The 23,017-nt window shown below is 44.0% G+C and overlaps 1 protein-coding gene across 6 annotated transcripts in view; it reads left to right on the top strand.

Annotated features, from left to right (window-relative positions):
• Positions 1-23,017, top strand: part of wdr3 (WD repeat domain 3) — a 79,341-nt gene that overhangs the window by 28,485 nt on the left and 27,839 nt on the right. For all 6 annotated transcript variants that reach the window (XM_086006785.1, XM_086006790.1, XM_086006784.1 and 3 more), the window contains exons 9-12: positions 1,261-1,358; positions 8,087-8,197; positions 10,555-10,785; positions 14,940-15,033. In XM_086006785.1, coding sequence (XP_085862911.1) covers positions 1,261-1,358; positions 8,087-8,197; positions 10,555-10,785; positions 14,940-15,033 — 534 coding nt within the window. The remainder of the gene's footprint in view (positions 1-1,260; positions 1,359-8,086; positions 8,198-10,554; positions 10,786-14,939; positions 15,034-23,017) is intronic.

Here is a 23,017-nt window from a genome sequence, read left to right on the forward strand (position 1 = left end):
ACCCGTTATCTGCCCCACCCATCCCTCCAACTCCCTCCCCAAGGGCAGGTGGCGAAAAGCCCTCGCCCTACACAGTTGAAACTGAGCTCACAGCATCACCGCACTAGCCACAAATATCGGCTCAAAGCTCAGGGTTTTGGCAGAGATTGAGGTTTTCTAGTCAAAACTTTAACGAAGCCATTAAAAGACACAAGACAATTCAATTAATAAATTAATCATGTCCTTGTGATGTATGTAATTTTTACAATTTTGTTTAAATCCATATTTTGGACATTAGAAATTGGGGAATTCGTTTTTTTTCCAGAAAACATTCTCAGTGATTTGTGACACCTCTAACATTGAAAATCCTCTCTCATCCTATGCCATCTACAGACAATAACAAGTGTTGCAATGAAATGTGGACACTTTTCTACTGGGTTTTCCCATAAAGCAGGTTGACACAGGAATGCCCCATGTCTGAATGTAATATATTACAGATACATGAGTGATAAGTAGACCTAAATATAATACAGTATACACATCCCAAGAAACTAATTAGACAATCGCCCATTGTGAGTGCACAATAATTGCATTTGTCTTTGAGTTTAAATATTACCCACAATTCTTACACAGCACAAATGTGTTAACGTACCATTCCTTTAACGAATACTCAGAATTGTCACAAAATAACCCTTCAAACTGCAATTACGGGAAACTTTCTAGTATCCGGCACGGACGGGACCGACGTGGTGCCGGTTCATCAACAATTCCAGATAACCGAACGCTATAGTAAAAGATACGGAGCTCAGAGCTCTGTATAAAGCAACAAACCCTGTTAACAGCTTCAAAACAATCGGTACAAGTTGCAAGCGTCTCTGTAGCTTAGCAACAGCTTCAGCTACACCCTTGCACAGCAACAAATCAATTAAAAAAAGTAACTAAAAGTAAAAAAAAGTTACCTGAACCGACTCCTGAATTTTGCCGGTGGATAGAGCGTTCCGGTTATTTAGGGGCCGGTTAATCGAAAGTTTCCTGTACTAAGATTTGAAGCATCTTGTGAATCATGTTGCAAGTCATTTCTCAAGATGACTAATAGTTGTTTTTGCAGAAGGGAGAGTAGGCACAGAATAAACTAGGTTAAAATTAAAATGGCAACATTTCCATTTTTGAGCCTAATGGGAAGGTAGTGCTCTAAATCTTAAATGGAGCAAACCTGGCCTGGTAGGGCAAACCAGTCTTGTGGCCATCACTTTAATCGTGTGTTTTACAATTGTTTTACAGGGCACAGATGCTGTTCTTGAGATTTTTAAGATCCTAAGTGAAGAGGAAGTGAATAACAAGATTGAAAAGAAACAAAAGAAAGCCAAGAAAAAGGCAAAGTGAGTGAAAGCATAATTGAATTGACTCCATGAATAACATGGCAGTTTGTCATTAAAGGGAAAGTCTCTTTCGTTGAATTTTCCCCCACTGTAATAAATCTGTCAGTGAGTATGGGCTGCTTCACCATCTAAATGGTCACATCTCACAGGAAAGGTATTTCCTTAACGTGTAAGAGTTGATGTCTTACAGCGGGCGCTTGCAGCAAACAAAATGGAAGTTATTACTTTCAGCTTCATCAACATCTCATTCTGATGCTCTTGGTTGTAGTGTTAGGAACAGTTGGAATTCAGGCACCAGAAACAACATTTAGGTTAGATCTACATTTATGTTGGCAAAGAGCACGGTTCGGCGGCATATTTAGTGCTACTCCTCGCTATCCACTATTGAAGAGTGTGTGATACCTGACAAGCTCCTTGTTTTTAGTTGTACTATCTGTGGTAAGCTTTGTTGGAAAAGTTGAAATGTTAGGACCAATGTTTGAAATGTTTTAAATTCTGTGGGTAGCACAAATCATCACACTAACTTAGTATGTTAGTAAAGTCGCTACTTAACATGTTCAGTCACTGCAACAAAGCAAGTAGCAACTTTGACCACATCGTCAAAGCAGTAGAGTGCAAGTGGAGGGAGTCCAGCTCACATTGCACATTGCTCTGGTCAGACCGCATCTCTAGGACCTTGTCCAGTTTTGTCACAGGATCACAAGGCAAACATTTAAGTCATTGAGTTGGGGCAGAAGAGAGAAAGAAGACTGACCCCTAGTGTTTATAAAAGGCTTGAAAAACTTGGGCTTGTCAGTCTAGAAAAGAGGTGGCTTAGAGGGAGCTTCATAGTGGTCTTCTTTAAGATAGCAAAGCATACAGAAAAGTTCAATCTGGAATATTACATCAAATTAAACCATGACAACAGGAAAAGGGAGTACAGGTTAAAACTAGCAAACAGCAACGTTCGGACGTATGCCAGGAAGTTCTTCATACAAAGAATGATCAGCACATGGAATGGAGTTCAGGGCAATGTGGAGGCAGAAACCCTGTTACGATAGCAAAATACTGCGGATGTTGGAAATCCGAAATAACAACAGAAAATGCTGGAAAAACTCAGCAGGTCAGGCAACATCCATGGACAGAAATTTGAGTTGACGTTTTGGGTCGACTCCTTCTTCAAAACTGGAAAGAAAAGATAGATCGGAGGCAGGGCTGCGATCGGACAAAAGAATAAAAGAAACAAAAGAAGTAAAAAAGAGACAATAAAAGGTGTTAGAAGCTAGACGAGATGGTAATAGGCTGAGATTGGGTGTAAAGTGTACTGGCAGGGCAAGGGATAGCTGCCAGGTGTGAGAGCGAAACAAAAGGAAAGGGGGAAAGGAGTGGAAAAATTACAAGAAAAAATGAAATAGGGGCCGAGGTTATGATCTGAAATTGTTGAACTCGATATTGAGTCCGGAAGGCTGCAGAGTGCCTAATCGGAAGATGAGGTGCTGTTCCTCGAAACCCTGTAATCGCTTAAGAAACAGTAATATGGGGATTGTAGCTTCTTTCTGAATGGATGAACTAAGCTTGGCCTAGTGGTCTTTCACATCCATATCTAGCTTGTGAGTTACCTGTTGGTCTGTTCTATTTATAGATTTATTTGGCTTTGTGGGGATGTTATAGGCATAATTTTGACTTAGAAGAATTACAGGAGATTTCTTTCCCTGTGACTTCCAGCACATTATTCACAATTTGAGACTGATGTTTGAAATTCTGCTTTTGTTTGAAATTCTGCTTTTTTTTTTTAAAAGACAAGTGTGAAATCTTTCCCCTCCCCTCTTCAACCAGTGCCTCTTGGCTCAGTACACTGTGTGGTGTGGTATTGAATCAAGAGCTTTCAGGTTTGATTCCTGACTTGTGCTAAGTTGGCTAATTTCCGCCAGATTGCTGGTGAAGTAACTACAGTTGATCTCAGTGGCTCTGGGCTAGAGGGAGGCAAAGTTGGCCAGGATGCCTACCCCTGATCACTATCATACAACACCTTCTGGAAGTGTGCATGGAAAGTTGAGAAATCACGTCAGGTTTGGCTGTGACGCTGCTGATGGTTTGAAAAGCATTCACTGTTTAGCCACTCCTGTTGATGGAAATGTGCCCACCATCAGTTGCCACTTTCGGGGCAGACAGGTAAGCAAGGGGAGAAAGTAAAATCGAAAAAACTGAATTCCAGCACGAGAAAATAGAGGAAATATAGTGGTAATATTTCCAAAGTAGCAGGACACATAACAACAATAACTTGTATTTATGTAGCACCTTTAACATAGTAAAACATCCCAAGGCGCTGCACAGGAGTATTTTAACAAAAAATTTGACACCGATCCACATAAGGATAAATTAGGGCAATGACCAAAAGCTTGTTCAAAGAGGTAGGTTTTGAGGAGAGTCTTAAAGGAGGGAAGAGAGGCGGAGAGGTTTAGGCAGGGAATTCCAGAGCTTAGGGCCTTTGCAGCTGAAGGCACCAATGGTTGAGCGATTATAATCGGGGATGCTCAAGAGGGCAGAATTAGAGGAGCGCAGATATCTCGGGGTTGTGCGGCTGAAGGAGATTACAGAGATAGGGAGGGGCGAGGCCATGGAGGGATTTGAAAACAAGGATGAGAATTTTGAAATCGAGGCGTTGCTTAACGGGGAGCCAATGTAGGTCAGTGAGCACAGGGGTGATGGGTGAACGGGACTTGGTGCGAGTTAGGACATGGGCAGCCGAGTTTTGGATGACCTCAAGTTTACGTAGGGTGGAATGTGGGAGGCCAGCCAGGAGTGCATTGGAATAGTCAAGCCTAGAGGTAACAAAGGCATGGATGAGGGGATCAGCAGCGGATGAGCTGAGGCAAGGGCGGAGACTGGCGATGTTCCGGAGGTGGAACTAGGCGGTCTTTGTTATGCTACAGATATGTGGTCGGAAGCTCAATTCGGGGTCAAATATGACACCAAGGTTGCAAACAGTGTGATTCAGCCTCAGACAGATGTTAGGGAGAGGGATGGAGTCAGTGGCTGGGAACGGAGTTTGTGGCGGGGACTGAAAACGATGGCTTCGGTCTTCCCAATATTTAATTGGAGAAAATTTTTGCCCATCCAGAACTGTATGTCGGACAAGCAGTCTGACAATTTAGAGACCGTGGAGGGGTCGAGAAAAGAGGTAGTGAGGTAGAACTGGGTGTCGTCAGCGTACATGTGGAAGCTGACGCTGTGTTTTCGGATGATGTCACCAAGGGGCAACATGTAGATGAGAAATAGGAGAGGGGCCAAGGATAGATCCTGGGGGACACCGGAGGTAATGATGCGGGAGCGGGAAGAGAAGCCATTGCAGGTGATTCTCTGGCTATGATTAGATAGATAAGAATGGAACCAGGCGAGTGCAGTCCCACCCAGCTGGACGACAATGGAGGCATTGGAGAAGGATGGAGTGGTCAACCGTGTTAAAGGCTGCAGACAAGTCAAGAAGGACGGGGAGGTATAGTTTACCTTTGTCACAGTCACAAAGGATGTTGTTTGTGACTTTGAGGAGAGCTGTTTCGGTACTGTGGCAAGGGCGGAAACCTGATTGGAGGGATTTAAACATGGAATTGCAGGAAAGATGGGCACGGATTTGGAAGGCGACAACACGTTCAAGGACTTGAGAGGAAAGGGAGGTTGGAGATGGGGCGCTAGTTTTCAAGGACTGAGGGATCAAGGGTTGTTTTTTTTGAGGAGAGGGGTGATGACGGCAGATTTGAGGGAGAGGGGGACAGTCCCTGAGGAGAGAGAACCATTAACGATATCAGCTAACATGGGAGCCAGAAAAGGAAGTTGAGTGGTCAGCAGTTTGGTGGGAATAGGGTCGAGGGAGCAGGAGGTGGGCCTCGTGGACAAGATGAGCAATTATCAGCAAATATGTACTATGGCACCTAAGCTTTGCATTAGCTTTGTTCTGCTTGTTCCCTGGATAATTGCTGATAAAATAAAATGGTGATAGAATCCACATCAAGTGAACTGTAGTGTTTTAAAGTGAAGTAGTAAGGAACATTCAGTTCTTGGCACACTCTCACTTATGTTCTGCTATAACACTGTACTTGGCAAGCTCCCAAATAGCTCTGTATAGCGGTTTTATGTTTGCATTTGTACAACTTATTTGGCTGATTTACATTATAACTTCTGATTACGAATAGTTTTTCAAGTGTTTTTTTTGTCAGTGAGCATTGCTAGGAAAGTGGCATTAAAATCTAAAAATACTTTTGTTAGCTACTTTCTCAGGCACTTCTAAAGCAAAAGAAAATTATTGTTACTTAACCTAGTAATTGGTGTTGATATAGACACTTAGCTGGCAGCAAATGTGCAATATTGGCCAGGAACGTGGAGAGTTGATTGTAGTGCACGATTCCAGTTGGTTTCTGCCTGATTCGAAATGACTGGCTAACAGTTGAAGGTATTATGTGCTATGGCACCTAAGCTGTGCACTAGCTTTGTTCTGCTTGTTTCCTGGATAATTGCTGATTAAGGGAGGCGCTCCCAGGTTCGAGTCTGCAATGTGGTAGCTGGGCTCGATTCCTGTCTCTCTGGATTCTGTAAGGAACTTGAACTTCCATTGAAACTCAGTGAAACACATTACATTAGGGGTTCCTTTCATTGCTCCTCTTGCAATTGATTTAGCGGAGAAGCAGGAGCAGAGAAAAGGTGCCAGATGGCACCAAAGATGTACAGTTCAGCCCCGACTTTATGCTACTATCAGAACCAGACACATCTACCTGGCAGTGAGTGAAGAGCACTGTCTCCAGAGGCTGAGGTTTAGTAGGGAGGCAGTTTCAGAGTGGTGTTACCTGCTTCAGGAAGAACTGCAGATGCCGTAAGGGCGATTTTAATAGATCGGGGGTCTGATGACATCATTGAGCCCCGACTATAATTTTTACCCTGGCCTGAGTACGAAAGCTGTTTTGGCTTTCACGCCAGGTAAGTACAGGAGGACGAGGATCTGGAACTAGAAGAGGCCGCTTAAGGCAAGTTGTTTTTACTTTCCTTGTGCTCCTCCTGGCCCCACAAGGAACGTTTAGGCCTCCCCTGCTCTAGGCTCCTCCCCACTCTCTTCAATGATCACAGAAGTCAGATCATTTCAATAACTCTCTCAAACCATTTATCATGTGAAAAGCATTTATCGCCCCTCAGTTCCTTACTTTTTTTATTGTATTGCCTGGTTTTATTTTTTAAAAGTCCATTGCATTTCTGTGAAAGTCATACCACAAGTCAGAGTTTAACTACAATTAGGCCAGCCAAATATTTTATCACAACTTCTCAAATACAATAAATTCCTTTTGATTGTTTAAAGAAAAATCTGCTGCCGTGCAATACTGCCACCTCTGTTGTGCCTGTAATACATTGGACAGTTATTTTTATTCATTTTTAAACCTTAATTTAAATTTTATGCACTTTGTAATGGGTAGCTATCAGAAATAAGTGTTCATAGAAAATATGTTCAGCTGTTTTTAGAGTTGCTCAACATATTAATTTCTAAAAAGTCAACAAGTTAATTTAATATGAATAAATGCAGGTGACCAGATAGAAAATTATGTAGGATCAGTTTCTGTTTCTGTCCAAGACATTTGAGGATAGAAATTTGGTTTCTGCATCTACCAGGCCTCCATTTACCCCATATTAAAGAGACTGGGTGAAAACAATGTGGGCTGGAGGGTGTAAGAGATGGACTTTTACTCCTTGTTATTCACTGATTAAAACCTGCTTTAAAATTATAGCTAATTTGCAAACAAAGCATTGACATTACACGCATTCCAAGTATTTATAGTAATGGTCAAAAGGTAACATTCATGAAGCACTCATTAACTGCTACGTACTAGCGCATTACTTTCTAAATCTAGTAATGGAGAGCAGTGATCGGTTGAACTACAGAGGTCTACTGGGAAAATGGAGTACTGCATCTATTTCTTCACAAGTCAGATTCAATCTTTGTGGCGTACTTTATGTATTTTGTTACTCCCATCTGTTCGGTTTTGTTAGTCTTCTCCCAAAGACCTCCTAGCTGAGCTGCGAGCCATTGTTTGTTTCCTTTCCAGTGCTTCCTGGTACTTTCCTCCTTATGATCAGCCTAAAATCAAGGTGTAAATGCTTGGAGAAGTGATAGTGGAGGTGTGATATTATGTACCACCACTCCATAGTGAAGCACCATGGCTCTTAGAACCATGTGCTGCCAGAACCTACTGTGAATTTCGAACAAGTCAGTTTGTTTGTATAATGAGAAATGGGCTAGACGCTAGTATTCAGGTGAGTAGAGGTATTAAAGCCATTATAGTAATGGGGGGACAGAAGGAATTTGAACTCTGACGTAAGAAAACTACTAGGCACTTGGTCTAAGCGTTAAACAAGCTTTAATCAACTGTTTTACAACATGGAGGTCTAGTTGTGTCCTTCACTAGTTCCTGATAAGAATGTCCTGCGCAAGCTGGGCCCGTGCCAGAGTATTTATACTCTCCCTGGACAGCGCCACCTGCAGGCCGCTCAGTATTGGTTCATAAGTCTTTCTTTCATGAATGACTGATTCATGTCAAACTCCAATGATCCGGAGTTGAAATAGTAGTCTGGGGAAAAAAAGGCATCTTAAACCATATTTGGTCTCATTAATAATGACTACAGTAAATAGGAACACTTTGCACATGGAATTAATTTATTTTATTTTACTGTATTTGCTTAAATGGAATATATTGTTGTGGATTATTCAACAGGCGAAAGGCTGAGTCAGGGGAATCTGACATTGACTTGGAGCCTGCTGTGGAACGGACTCTAAAGGATGAGATTCAGACAGTCACAAATATCAAAGCCTCAGGAAAAATCAGGTGAGACTCAGTTGCCAACCAACAAGAAAGAATTAGCTGTGATATAATTTTTACAAAACATTAAACAGAACTCTCTCATCAGTGCTGAGAAAGCTCCCATTCACAGAGATAGAATGGTTACAGCACAGAAGGAAGCCATTCAGCCCATGCCGGCGCTCTGCAAAAGCACTTCAGCTAGTCCCACTCCCCCACTCTTTCCCCATAGCCCTGCAAAGATTTTTCCTTCGGGTACTTATCCAAATCCCTTTTGCAAGCCACGATTGAATCTGCCTCCACCACCCTCTCGGGCAGTGCATTCCAGATCTTAACCAGTCACTGCGTAAAAAAGTTTTTCCTCATGTCACCTTTGGTTCTTTTGCCAGTCACCTTAAATCTGTGTCCTCTGTTTCTTGACCCTTCCGCCAATGGGAACAGTTTCTCTCTATCTACCCAGTCTAGACCCCTCATGATTTTGAACACCTCTATCAGATCTCCTCTCAACCTTCTCAGCTCTCAGGAGAACAACCCCAGCTTCTCCAGTCTATCCACGTAACTGAAGTCCCTCATCCCTAGAACCATTCTCGTAAATCTTTTCTGCACCCTCTCTAAGGCCTTCACATCCTTCCTAAAGTGCGGTGGCCAGAATTGGACACAATACTCCAGTTGAGGCCGAACCAGTGTTTTATAAAGGTTCATCATAACTTCCTTGCTTTTGTACTCTGTGCCTCTATTTATGAAGCCCAGGATCCTGTATACTTTTTTAACTGCTTTCTCAACCTGCCCTGCCCCCTTTAGGATTGCATCCTTTAGTTTATATCGCTCCTCCTCGTTCTTCCTACTTTTCTGCGTTAAATTTCATCTGCCACATGTTCACTCATTTCACCAGCCTGTCTATGTCTTTTTGAAGTCTGTCACTATCCTCCTCATTGTTCACTATACTTCCAAGTTTTGTGTCATCTGCAAATTTTGAAATTGTGCCCTGTACACCCAAGTCCAAGTCATTAATATATATCAAGGAAAGCAGTGGTCCTAGAACTGACCCCTGGGGAACACCACTGTGTACCTTCCTCCAGTCCAAAAAACAACTGTTCACCACTACTCTCTGTTTCCTGTCACTTAGCCAATTTTGTATCCATGCTGCCACTGTCCCTTTTATTCCATGGGCTTCAACTTTGCTGGCAAGTCTATTGTGTGGCACTTTATCAAATGCCTTTTGGAAGTCCATGTACACCACATCAACCACATTGCCCTCATCAACCCTCTCTGTTACCTCATCAAAAAACTCAATCAAGTTAGTTAAACACGATTTGCCTTTAACAAATCCGTGCTGGCTTTCCTTAATTAATCCACACTTTCCAAGTGACTGTTAACTTTGTCCCTGATTATTGTTTCTAAAAGCTTCCCCACTACTGAAGTTAATCTGATTGGCCTGTAGTTGCTGGGTTTATCCTTACACCCTTTTTTGAACAAGGATGTAACATTTGCATTTCTCCAGTCCTCTGGCACCACCCTCGTATCTAAGGAGGATTGGAAGATTATGGTCAGTACCTCTGCGATTTCCTCCTTAACATCCCTCAGCATCCTAGGATGCATCCCATCCGGTCCTGATGACTATCAACTTTAAGTACAGCCAGCCTTTCTAGTACCTCCTCTTTATCAATTTTTATCTCATCCAATATCTCCACTACCACCTCTTTCACTGGATTGGGTTGCATTTTTCAAAAAATAACTATAAATTCAAATAAATGGTGGTTCATCACACAGTTTGAATAGCAACTCACTGAAATATTAGAACAACATTCCTTTGACCCTCTTTTTAAAAACTGTCCTGATATCTTTGGATAAAATTTAAATGAATGGGAGTTTGCCTTCAAAACAAAAGCTTGGAACTCTGAAACATCACAGAGTGTCTTGGGCTTTGTGGATGTGTGTCCACCTGTGTGTATTGGTTTATGCATTATTCCATGGACAAAAGATAGACTGATGGATTGCACTTTATTTCTGTTGCATAATGTACCTGCAGGTTTATCCTGCTGTTTAGTAATGACTTTACGCATGCATAAGAAAGTATATTGTATCTAATTCAAGAGCTATACGTTCGGCCATTTCACTAATCTTGAACTATATTACCAGCATGTAAAGGGCAAGTGCTTAAGTTCCCTTAGCTGGCATTCGTGCAGAAACTAGAAATGAACTGGAGTTTAGATTTATTGCTTTGCTGAACAGTCATTGTTGCCTCCATCTTTAGAGGATGCCTTTCATCTTGAATTTACGCACATCACTCGATAATGTGAATGAATTCTAGTTTAGTGTGTTCAATCTTAGATTATAATTTATTGCAACTTTAACCTCTTGATCCTGATTCATTGTTTTTGTAGATCATTCAGTTTTTGTCCCGTGCCAAACGGGGAACTAAAGGTTGTGATGCTGCTGCAGAACAACACTGTTGAGGCCTACAGTCTGAACCTAACCGTGAAAACGCCAGAGTGCACAAAGATGGCCAGGATAACCATTGCAGGCCACAGGACAGATGCAAGGACCCTTGCCTTCAGTTCTGATAACATTGCAGTACTCTCTGCTTCAGCTGAGACGGTCAAAATATGGAACAGGTTTGAACATATTGCACCTCCAAGCACTTCCTGTCTGTCCCACTTGACTTCCCGTTGTCATTTTTTTGTCACACTTTTTGCGTCAACATTTGCCCATTTTAAGTTCTTGGGCAGGATTTTCATTGGGCCGTGGAGTTGGGATTGGAGGCGTGGGGGGGGGTTAAAATCCCGAAATCAGGGGTCCCAACCCCATCCCGCACCCAAACCCGACTCCATGCCAGTTTCAAAGGAGGCGGGTACCCGCACGCACTGGGACCCGCCGACCCGAGGCAGGAAGGGATTAGTGCCAATTAACTGCCTGTTAACAGGTAGTTAACAGGCAGTTTTTAGCCTAATCCCTATTTTTAATGTTGAAGTGTGGGATTCCCGACGGCTCCAAACCACGCCAAGTTAGAGGAGGCGGGCCGTCGGGTTGAAGGACTTGGAGGGGTCGAGATGTCGGTGTTCAGTTGAGTGATGTGTGCATGAGTGCAAAGGTAAGTGTGTTTGGTGTGCCTAAAGTGATTAAATAAGTTTTACATACCTTTCTTACCTTTTCAGCCTTCCTTCCTTTAGGTCTCGGGAGTCCCTCATCTCACCGGCACAGAAAGCAGAATGGCTGCGAACTGTCAAAAGTGACAGCCTGCAGCTTTCTGTGCAGGAGAGATTTCTAACTGAGTCTGTGGAGAAGGACTCATGTTACAAGTAAGACTCAGTGTTTGACAGCTTCAAACAGCTGTGAAACGCTGATATTTCATCTGTCAAAACCTCTTGACAGATGAAATTTCAGTCTGTGACGTCACCTGTTGCCGGGTGGCCCTTAATTGGCCTGCTGAGCCCGCTGGGCGGGCTCAACAAGGTCAATCAAGTTAAAATCGCGTGGATTGGCCGCATCTCGATGGAGGCGGGACTACAACTCCGAAAGTTGTAGTCCCGCCTCCCACCCAACTCCTGAATGAAAATCCTACCCCTTGTGTCCACATTTAATACAGATTTCACCTATGTAAACTTGTCAGCAAAGAGGAGCCGAGACAGTCATGGGTGACTGTGCAACAACTCTCTGAGCTATCTAGCAGATTGGATGTCACCTTGGTATTTTATCCGCAATGTGTTTTTTTCTCGGGTAAATTACTGTTATCGTTAATTTTCAACTTTTAAATTTAAGATTTGTTTTGTTTTTAATTTTAGAACAATTGATTTAATCTCTTAATAGTTTTAAATTTGCCACTTTCAGCAGGATTCAGGCTGTCCTTCCGCCCCTTAATACGGCCTGCTGTGAACATACAAACAATGACCGGCAGGAAAAGACCCTCTGGTCCATCCAGCCTGCCCCACACAACTGCAATGTTTGTGCATCTCAATATATAGGCCCAGAAATTCGGGTCGGGGGCTTCCCGCGGGTGCAAGCCCCCGACCTGCACTTACCTTGTGCGCCGGCCGTTGAGCTGTGAGCCTGCGTGGAATTCCGATCCTGGGCCTGCTCCAACTGCCGGCGAGCAGTGCTTGCGTATCCCAGGGGTGCAGTTAGTTCGAAGCGTCCCCTGGGATCACTTGGGCCATGAGGAGCCAATTGGAGCAGGGAATGCTCCATTCATAAGTTTGACAGGAAGAGCTGTCAAAACTTATAAATACTACGGGCCCCAAAACATCACTAAATCTTCAAATAAATTTTTTTTAAATCACATTTTTTAAATAAACTATATAAATTACATGAAATAACTATTTTAAACAATAATTTAAATTTTTGAAAAAAATAATTTTATTTTCTAACGGGGCTAAAAATAAACTTACCTTTCTTTAAAGTATTTAAAAATAATAAACCTGTGGAAAAAATGTTTTAATTTTAATTAATTCACCACTTTGTAAAAAGCAGGTCTTGCGACTGCTTTTTAAATGTGTCAATTCTGGAGACTTACCCTCCTGGGAAAACCTGCAAAAATAACGAAGTTCAATGCGCACGTGCAGCCTCTCCTGCGCACGCATTCGACCTCTGAACCCTTTCTTTCAGGGGAACGGAAGTGCTGGTTTCCCACGCATGCGCAGTGCATGCAGGAAACCGGCACTTCCATTGGGCCTACGGGTGAGTACCCCGTGCGTACTCACCCGTGGAGACCCGAATTTCTGGGCTATTCACTCCCCACCAAAGTTCCCTTTAAGCTCTGCGGGCGGTTCTCCAGGGAACCCGCACTGCCAACTTTTCAATACAAAAACTGCGCATGCATGGTATTTTGAAGGGGCCGCATGGCACCAAAAAACGTAAGAGGGAACATTGCTCCCCACCCCACTCGGAAGCCATATAATCTGCTGGGAGAGATGAAAAACCAGATTAAAAACCCAAACCAATTAAGGGGGCAAAAACTGGGAAATTCATCTCCGGCCCCCTTAGATGATCAAAACTAGTCCAGGAGACCACTCTGGTCCTGATTAATGTTATACAGTACCTAATTTTTGTATGAGTTAATCTCTGCCCTAGCCAGAAACAGTTCCAGCTCTCGCTTGAAGGACTTCAGAGAATCAGCGTTCACTGCACGAGCCTGCAGCCTGTTCCAGAGGTCCACTATTCTCTGGGAAAAGAACCATCTCCTAACATCTAGTCTCGTTTTGGCCTTAATATAATTTAAGATTGTGACCCCCAGACCACCTTAACCTATTTAGTTGAAAAACCGACTACACAAACACAATCTGTTCCCTTCATCATCGTATACACCTCGATCAAATCACCCCATAGTCTACACGTCTCTAAAATATGGATACCCAGTGCTTTGAGCCTATTTTGGTAACTAAGGTGCTTTAAACTGGGAATTAATCTTGTGGCCCTCTGCACCCTTTTTAAAGCCTTAATATCATCCACCATGTGAGGAGATCAAAATTGGCCACAGTATTCTAATTGAGACCTGACCAAGGTCTTGTACAAGGACAAAATATGTCTTAAAGATTTTATTTTAAAATGAATAGCTCTTTGTACATTTTTAAGTTTTAAGACTCACTCTCCTCTTGTATTTTTAAATGCTAAAAGCACTTTTTTTTTGGCCTCTGGGCCGTTCCACTCTTGCGTTGCCTCGTCCACTATCGTCCTCCTGCTCATGGTTTGACAGCATGCAGTATGAAGCGAACAGCATGCTCGATGGATGAAGTGTGTGCGTGTTTGTTTATGCAAATTAGGGTCGTATTATGTCAGCAGGACCCCCAACGGCATTCTGACTGGTGCCTGAGTGGGGAGGGTGCCGTAGCTTTCCAACCAGGCTGAAGCAAGTCGGCAGCTGGTGCGAATGACAAAGGTGCCCTCCAGGTAAGTCAAAGAATGTCCTTTGTGTGGCCAGGATGAGCAGGAGTGCTCCTCCGGGACCCACAAGGAAAGTTGTGGCATCCCCTGCCATGTACTCCCCTCTTCCCTCCTGAAACCCCTTCCCCACTACTTGCATGGAAACCGACTGTCCAATCTTTGCCTGCCAGCAACTGCTCTGCATCCTCCTCCCCACCCCCGTTCTGGGTGGGAAGTTAACTGGTGGCCTTTAAATTAGGCCCGGCAGTTAAAATACTCCAGGCCTGAAACTTCCGCGTTCCGCACTCGCCCTGCCTGGTCAAAAGCTGCTTCGGGTTAAAATCAGACCCTTGGTCAAGATTCCACTTGAGCAATGCCACAGGAGATCAACTAACATATAAGGGAAAGGATAATTTAGTACTGAACTGTATATCAAATGTCTCCGTAGGTAACCCTAATCATTACTAATGGGTGGGGGAGTCACTTTCTGCCTTCCTGCAGTTTCAGAATCTATTTGAGTAGCATTGTACTAGTATAGTAAAAACTTCTTGTGTGCAATCAATCAGGGTACATAGTAAAGTTGCATGTAACCAAAGTTGCAGGTAGGCACTATCAGCTATGTAATGAAAAATTTAGAATTTTTATTTAAAAATGTAACAACTTGCTTATATTAGGCATGCACAGATGTAGATTCACTAATATTCAACTTGCATATATGTAGATTCAATTCCTGTGGTTTGTTTGTACTAGTCTAGACCATCTTTTTGATTGACAACATTGGGAAACCAATGAAGTACACTGTCTATGTTATAACACAATTTCCAAGTTCGAGTGATAAATCGGTTTTATACACTTAAAAGGTGGGCACTGTTTGTCGAGCAGACCCTGATAGCCGTGTTTTGCTAATCCCCAGGTCTACTCTGCAGTGTATCAGGACCATGGCTTGTGAATACTCTCTCTGCTCTCTCTTTGTTCCTGGGGATAGACAAATTATCTTAGGAACTAAGGTAAGGTGGACCTGCTTCTCTTTGCAAAGTTCTAGAGCAGCTGTTGTGACAATGTTTCCAATTCAAAGTTAGTTCATTCGTGCTGACACAATAAGGCAATTATAGCTTTATGCAGCATCTAAAATGCACATAAAACCTGTTATCCATTGTTGTAGGAAAAATGATTCCTCGGAAACTAGACTTTGAGTAAGAGAGACAACTTTATTAAATGACAGAGCTCTGGGAGAAGAGTCTGCAACCACGCGGTCTGCGAGAGCACCTTCTCCCCGATTGTAGTACATGCCGAGCTTATATACAATTCCAAGAAGTTGGTTTTAGATCATTTACATTCATCCAATCAATTTGTTTATTAGCGCATATCGTTATTTTCCTCCAGTCAGGAGTTTACACACTTGTGTTGCCAATTCTGCCTCTTCAGGTCTTCGTTCCGTCTTGTTCCCCGGCGGAATGTGATTAGTTCGATAATAGGATACAAGTGATTAGTTCGATGATAGGATACCAGTGAACCTTGTTAGTCCTCAGTGATCCAATTAGTCCCAGTCAGGACACGAGACGAACTTTGTTCCAGCCATGCGTAAGCGTGGCATGTCTCACTGTGCAGTGATTCAATTAGTCCCAGTCAGCGAATTTGTTGTTTGTGTCTTTTCCAGCAAAATCTTGTCCAGCAAAATTTTATTCTAACAATCCCTCCTCTTGGTCCTGGAGCACGATTCATTTGCTCCCAGATGACCATCCTCGGTCCCCCTTTCATAGAAACATAGAAGATAGGAGCAGGAGTAGGCCATTTGGCCCTTCGAGCCTGCTCCGCCATTCAACGAGATCATGGCTGATCATCCAAACCCTAGCACCCGGTCCCTACACCGACAGCCATCCCACCCAAGCCCTATCCCAGTAACCCCGTAACCCCACGTATTTAATCCCCCCTAACACTAAGGGCCAATTTTTATCATGGCCAATCAACCTAACCCGCACATCTTTGGATGTCGGTGCTTACAGCCACTGGCTTATGTCCGGGGGTTCGGTTGTTCCTTCGACAGTGTCGTATTGGTGTTCTTCGTCCCTTGGTAGCAGGTTGGTGTGTTCCTCCTCGATAGAGGCGATCGGCATCACGGTTTTCATAGCAGTTTGGCAACACAACTTTATAAGGCTCAGCGCACAACACATCAACATACAAATTACAACTATTATTATTATCCCTTGCATCATCCACGCTCCCCACCCGGTTTTCCCTAGCAACCAATCAAGCCACCCTGTGCTTGTGGGTTGATGGAGCTTCTTTATTTCTTCTTGGATATGATTTGCTAGGCTCGTGATATTCTCGGAGCTATCTGGGACACATGTACAGCAGTCTGTCCCGATCAGGGCACAGGTGCCTCTTTGCGCCGCCAACAGATAATCTAGGGCTATCCTATTCTGTAAGGCGGTGGTCCGGATCGCCACCATTTCGGCACTCATTTCTCTCAGGGACTCAGCCGTATCGTTGGCTATTTGTTCGAGCACTGCTGCCATGTTTATGGATTCCCTTGCTATTTTTCCTGTTCCGTACCAGGGGAATGCTATAGCCCAGAATCTTTCAGTTTCCGTAATAGCTCTCTTAACACGCTTGGCTGGTTGCCATAACGACTGGTACCCGTAGTGGTGGGTTAGGGAGGATAAATAATGGATGTATGGTACTACGTAGCCTATATAGCATGACCCAGTCCAGGTTCGTGGAAGCCACGGATACGCCTTATATCCGCAAATGAAATAGGTATTATTATAGGCCTCAAATTTGTTCCAAAGTTGATACATGATCCCAGGTATTCCCCTCCAGGGTAGATTGCTAGTCCGGTTTAGCACTTCGGATACATTAAACGTTCCCACGTAGGGCCATTCTAGGGCACCTGGTGGTTTAGTACTGGTTTTGGTTAAAGTGTAATTATACTTGCACTTACTCCATCCAACCACTAACCCTGTCTTGTCATAGTTTACCAAGCAGACTTCCCCCTCTGCATTGTTTAGTTTTCCCCCTGTGCTGACTAATAGCTCTTCTGGATACCTTCGATTATCGTACTGGGGATGAAACCATCCTTTAAAGTTTGTACCCTGCCTGTTTCCACTCATGTTCCAGCTGATCTGGATTCAAGCTATTTTGGGTTTGTATGGTATCCTCCTTATTCCAGGTGGTATTAGAGTATAATAACCACCCTACCATCTCCTCTACCTTAAAGGGGATAGGCCTTAATGGGATTCCTCCCCCTGTATGGGTGGGCACATGGGCGCACACCCAGCAGGAGCTTTGGCCCATTTTTTTCGCATAGACATATATGACATATACAGAAAGGTATTTACATGCAATCCTCTCTCTTTACGTAAATGGGGTACCGCGCTTCCCGTGACAATATGAAATACTCTAAGCATGATTAATATATCACTACAGTCCAGTCTTTACAGGAATTTTATGACAAAGGGTATGCAGATCACCTGTAAAACAGATTCAGAAAGTAGCCAGTCAGTTGTCTTTATATACTTTCAATTGTGTCCAATGCTTCCATACTCCTTTACCCCTTATGTCTAGACAGGCACAGGTATCCCCACTGATTATGATTTCATATGGCCCACTCCATTTTGGGGCGAACCCTGGTTTGCTGGGCAGAGTTTTCACCATGACTTTACTACCCACTGAGGGAACATAAGCCGTCATTGTGAGCTCTTGTGCCCGATCCTTGTCCTCCTGATTATCGCGGACATTCTTTCGCATCTCCTTTAATTGAGTGATAAGTTCCAGAACGTATCGTTTTAGTCTATCTTTTAAAGGGCCTACATCGGCCCAACCTGTTATGATGCCTTCTGGCAATTGCATCGCCCTTCCTGTCATCAATTCATAAGGGGTCAAGCCTGTCATTCGGTTTTCAGTGGCTCGCAGCTTCATTAGGATAATGGGCAATACTTCAGTCCAGGTTTTCCCCGACGTCTGCATTGCCTTTGCCAATGCATTTTTAAGGGTTCGGTTCATTTGTTCCACCATGCCCGAACTTTGAGGGTGGTATGGGATGTGGAATTTTTGTTTAATTCCCATTAATTGGCATACTGTTTTTATGACACTCCCGGTAAAGTGGGTACCTTGATCAGAGTCCATTTGAATTGGTATTCCCCACCTGGGGATTACTTCTTCAGCTAAGACTCTGGCAACCGTCAAAGCGGTGCAATTTCACGTGGGGAAAGCCTCTACCCAGCGGGTGAATTGGTCTGTGACCACGAGGCAGTATGTTTTGCCGTGTGACGGTGGAAGGGGACCTGTGAAGTCTATTTGTATATGCTCCCAGGGCCCTCGTGGCCTTGGTTGATGTCCCATTTTGACTTTTATGGGTCGCCCGGGGTTATGCTGCGCACAGGTGATACATCGATGGCAGTATCTCGCGATATCTCTTCCCATCCCCTTCCACCACCATTCTTTGCTGAGGCTTCCCATCATCGCTTCTCTCCCTGAGTGTACAAGCCCATGGTGGAGTTCTAATAGCGTATTTTGAATGCACTTGGGGGCCATTACCCTGTTATCCTTTCGCCAGACATTATCGCTTTCCTGCTTTGCGCCTTGTTCTTCCCACGTACCTTTTTCGACGTCGGGGGTGTCCTCATGGAGTTCGTCCATACTTATCTCATCCTCGGAGCTGCTCACAGCGGCTATTGGTACTTCTTCGATCCTTTCTTGCTCTAGTGCCCTTTGTGCTGCTTGGTCCGCAGCCTGGTTCCCCTGGTGATTTAACCAGTCCAGGCTAGTCCGGTCCGGTTCCCTCTGCTGTGCCTTAATCTTAATTACTGCTACCTGTTGGGGTTTGTCGCTAGCTTCTAGGAGGGCTTCTATCCTCAGCTGGTGTTTTATGGGATTGCCTCCCGTATTAATGAATCCCCTCCTACCCCATGCAGTCATATAATCGTGGACCACCCCAAAGGCATACCTACTATCTGTGTAAATGTTCACGATTTTATTCTCTGACAACTCTCGTGCCCTGGTGAGAGCCACTAGCTCTGCCACTTGGGCCGATAGGCCTCCATCAATCTGTCCTGACTCTACGGTTTTTAATTCGCCATTAACCACCGCCCACCCCGTTCGGGGCAGCCCATCTATATACTTGCGTGAACCATCTACGTACAACGTCTCTTCCGCTGTCGCTAAAGGGGTGTCTTTTTATCTTCCAGGTTCATATCTACGTCCCCACAGTTGTGGGGCTCCCCAGTTCCCAGTATTCCTTCTGCCGGGTTCTCCCCTGTGTCTCTAACAATGGTTACTGCTTTACTCGGAGGGAGGAGGACGGCCTCCCACTTGGCACGTCTCATGTTCGAGACGGATCTTAATTTCCCGGTATTCAGCATCTCTACCAGAGTGTGTTTAGTGTGCAATATAATGTTTCCTGTCATTACTATCGGCTCACTAACCTTTACTGCCCAAGCCGCACAATCCAATGCAGCTATGCACCGGGAGAGCCCTGTGACTACCGGTCCCTCCGCTGTGGAATAGTAGGCGACGGGCCTTCTTTTATCCCCATGATCCTGTGTAACTACTGCTGTGTAAAACCCTTCTTCATTGTTGCAATGTATGTGGAAGTCCTTACTCATATCTGGCAGTCCTAGCCCTGGGGCTGATACTGGCTCAGACTTTAGTTGAGTATAAGCTTCCTCTTGTTCCGGTCCCCAATCTATCGGTTCCAACGCGGGTTTACCCCCTTTCATTAATCTTTGTATAGGTTCTGCTAATTTAGCTAACCCCGGGATAAAATTTCGACACTAATTAAAGAGCCCCAGTACCTTCTTGACTCCACGTACTGTTACGGGTCTTGGCATGCCCTGGACAGCGTGTTTCCTGTCCTGTGGCATTTCTTTAAGTCCTTGGGAGATTAGATGTCCCAGGTATAGGACCTGAGTTTTTCCTATCTGTGCTTTTTTAGGGCTTACCTTGAGGCCAGCCGTCTCTAGGGCCCTTAGTACTAAATATAGGGTTGCCAGATGGTCTGCCTTCGTTTCCGAGGCTATTAGTATGTCGTCGACGTACTGCAAAATAGTGCTTCCTTTAGATACTTCTATCTGTTTTAGGATATCACTCATGACGCGGTGAAAAATAGCTGGGCTATTATGGAATCCCTGTGGCAATCGGGTCCACGTATATTGTTTATCCCCTACTGTGAATGCAAATTTCTCTTGTGATTCCGGATCTAATGGGAGTGGCCAGAATCCGTTAGCTATGTCTAAAACGGTGAATATCTTCTGTTCAGGGGATAGCGCATTCAAAATTGTTGAGGGGCTGGCAACGATGGGGTGTAATTTAGGAGTGACCCTGTTGAGGGCCGTATAGTCTATAGTCAACCTATAGCTCCCATCAGGTTTCTCTACTGGCCATGTGGGGGAATTAGTAGTGCTCGTGGTTTCCCTCAGGATACCCCTTTCTACTAGCCCCTTCACTATGTCCACGACTGCCTTCCTGGCCTCCGCCTTTATTGGGTACTGGCGGTGGGATTAGCCAATGTCCCGCCCCGACTCACAGGAGCCATCTCGACTATTTCAACATCCCCCTCGCCTGCAGGGGCTGTTGGTTCTGCACTGTAATATGGGGGAAGGGAGGTGGTGTCTGGACAAGTCCCCATTCGCCCCCCCCTCGTATACCTTGCACTCTAATTCCTTTATAATCTTTGCTTGACATTTCGCCTTTGTCTCTAGTTCCGTAACCATCTGTACTTTGTTGTGTGCAACTTTCTTTATTACGTTTACTTGTTCAGTGAGTCCTGCTAGTTGGTGTACTAATAACACTCCTGCCTTCTTGGTTTTATCCTTTGTCTGTTTAGTCAACCAGCTTCTCTGGAGTTCTAAAGTCTGTGACACATCCCACCCGTCTTTCTGCATCTTCTTAATTAACGACTGTCGGTTTGTCATATAAGAATATGTGAGGGAGCCCGAAGGTCCCCTCTTAACTTCCTCACCTGACATCGCCGCTGCTTCACCGATCGTTCCTTCGTGTCTGGAGATCTGTTCCTTAGAGAGCCCCCCTATTTCCTTCTGAGAATACCCGAGCTTCTTGTCGCACTCTATGCCAGCGTTCTCAGAGATCCGGGTTTGTCTTTCTCTCAAAACTGCCTGGACGTGTAACGCTTGCTTGTTGGACGGGGTTTCTACCCCTCCCCGGTGTCTGTTTACCTGATCAGGGTCCTACAACACCGACACTAATAATCTCCTAGTTCACTTAGCAACATGATATAATGCAGAAAAATGTTAACCGTACTCGACTAGTATCACGACTTTAGAACACCTTGGAGTCTCGGCACCTACTTCATGGTCCTGGCCTTCGCGTGGGGCATTTGCCCTCTTAACAACCGGCCTGAGGCTCGGTGTCTGAGACAAGTGTCCTCCTGATCCGAGGTTTTTCTTAGTTACTTAGTTACTATTACACAAATACGAATACACACATACAAATCAAGTAGTGTCTCTTACCCACTCAGTCTGTGTCCCAGATTCGTTTTGGTGCCACTTTGCCGTTCAGTCGCCTTGTCGAGTGTCTGATTTATGGGTGGTCAAAAATCTGACTACTCACCCTGGTCACTGACTCGAGCGACTGTTCAGCTCCGTGGCACCCTGCTCGCAGCGCCAATTTGTTGTAGGAAAAATGATTCCTCGGAAACTAGACTTTGAGTAAGAGAGACAACTTTATTAAATGACAGAGCTCTGGGAGAAGAGTCTGCAACCACGCGGTCTGCGAGAGCACCTTCTCCCCGATTGTAGTACATGCCGAGCTTATATACAATTCCAAGAAGTTGGTTTTAGATCATTTACATTCATCCAATCAATTCGTTTATTAGCGCATATCGTTATTTTCCTCCAGTCAGGAGTTTACACACTTGTGGTGCCAATTCTGCCTCTTCAGGTCTTCGTTCCGTCTTGTTCCCCGGCAGAATGTGATTAGTTCGATAATAGGATACAAGTGATTAGTTCGATGATAGGATACCAGTGAACCTTGTTAGTCCTCAGTGATCCAATTAGTCCCAGTCAGGACACGAGACGAACTTTGTTCCAGCCATGCGTAAGCGTGGCATGTCTCACTGTGCAGTGATTCAATTAGTCCCAGTCAGCGAATTTGTTGTTTGTGTCTTTTCCAGCAAAATCTTGTCCAGCAAAATTTTATTCTAACATCCATATTTCACCTATTGTGGTAAATTGGAATAAATTGAAGAGAAATGACCTTGGCTATAAGTAAGCCTTTTTAGAAAAAAAAATCTCACCTTCTGAAGGCATCAACTCATACTGGGCATCATTATCTGGGTTTGTATGGCTCTTTGAGTCACTGCGCAGTGCAGCTACCAAGTGATCCTATAAGGAAGCCCTTTAACTGCTCACATGAGAGTGACATTGGTATCTGCTACTTAAAACAAGCTTTTCTGTATTTGAAGTACCTAGTGGAAGCAAAAGGAAGCTAATACATATAGTAAGTATAAATCACAGTTCCTGTAATTGCCAGTCTTGACAGTTCCAACTTCTGATCTTTTAAATAGGTCATCTTTCCTTTTGAAAAATAATCTGATCATTCCTGTTAGTTCTTGACTTTGAATAGAATTAATGCAGGAGACACACTCATAATCTCATTTTCTGGGCAGTTCAGTTAAATGCAAATGTTAGTAACAGTGTTTTGAAAGTCTCCACAAAAACCAGTAGCTGTCGCTTAGAAATGTTACATTATTTTGCTGTCATTGGTTGTTCTCGGAGGAAAAGAAGATCATATTGAAGCGAAATGTTATCATTGTCCCTCATGTGTCAGCCAAGTTGAAAATGGTAACCAGGATCTGTGTTCCACTGAATTTAAGATATTTCTGTTTGTGAAGGGGATGTCGCTTCAATTAGTTCCAGGTTGAATTTAGATTGAGCCTGTGTAAATGCTTCCACTGAATCCTCTAGGAGCTCATCATCCCGAAGCACTCTAATTGTTGTTAAACTAGGGAATTCACATGTATATGTGCGAGGACCT

Source organism: Somniosus microcephalus, chromosome 14 (assembly GCF_052327205.1).
Source record: "Somniosus microcephalus isolate GS21.2 chromosome 14, FLI_Smic_1.0, whole genome shotgun sequence".
Taxonomy (NCBI): Eukaryota; Metazoa; Chordata; class Chondrichthyes; order Squaliformes; family Somniosidae; genus Somniosus; species Somniosus microcephalus.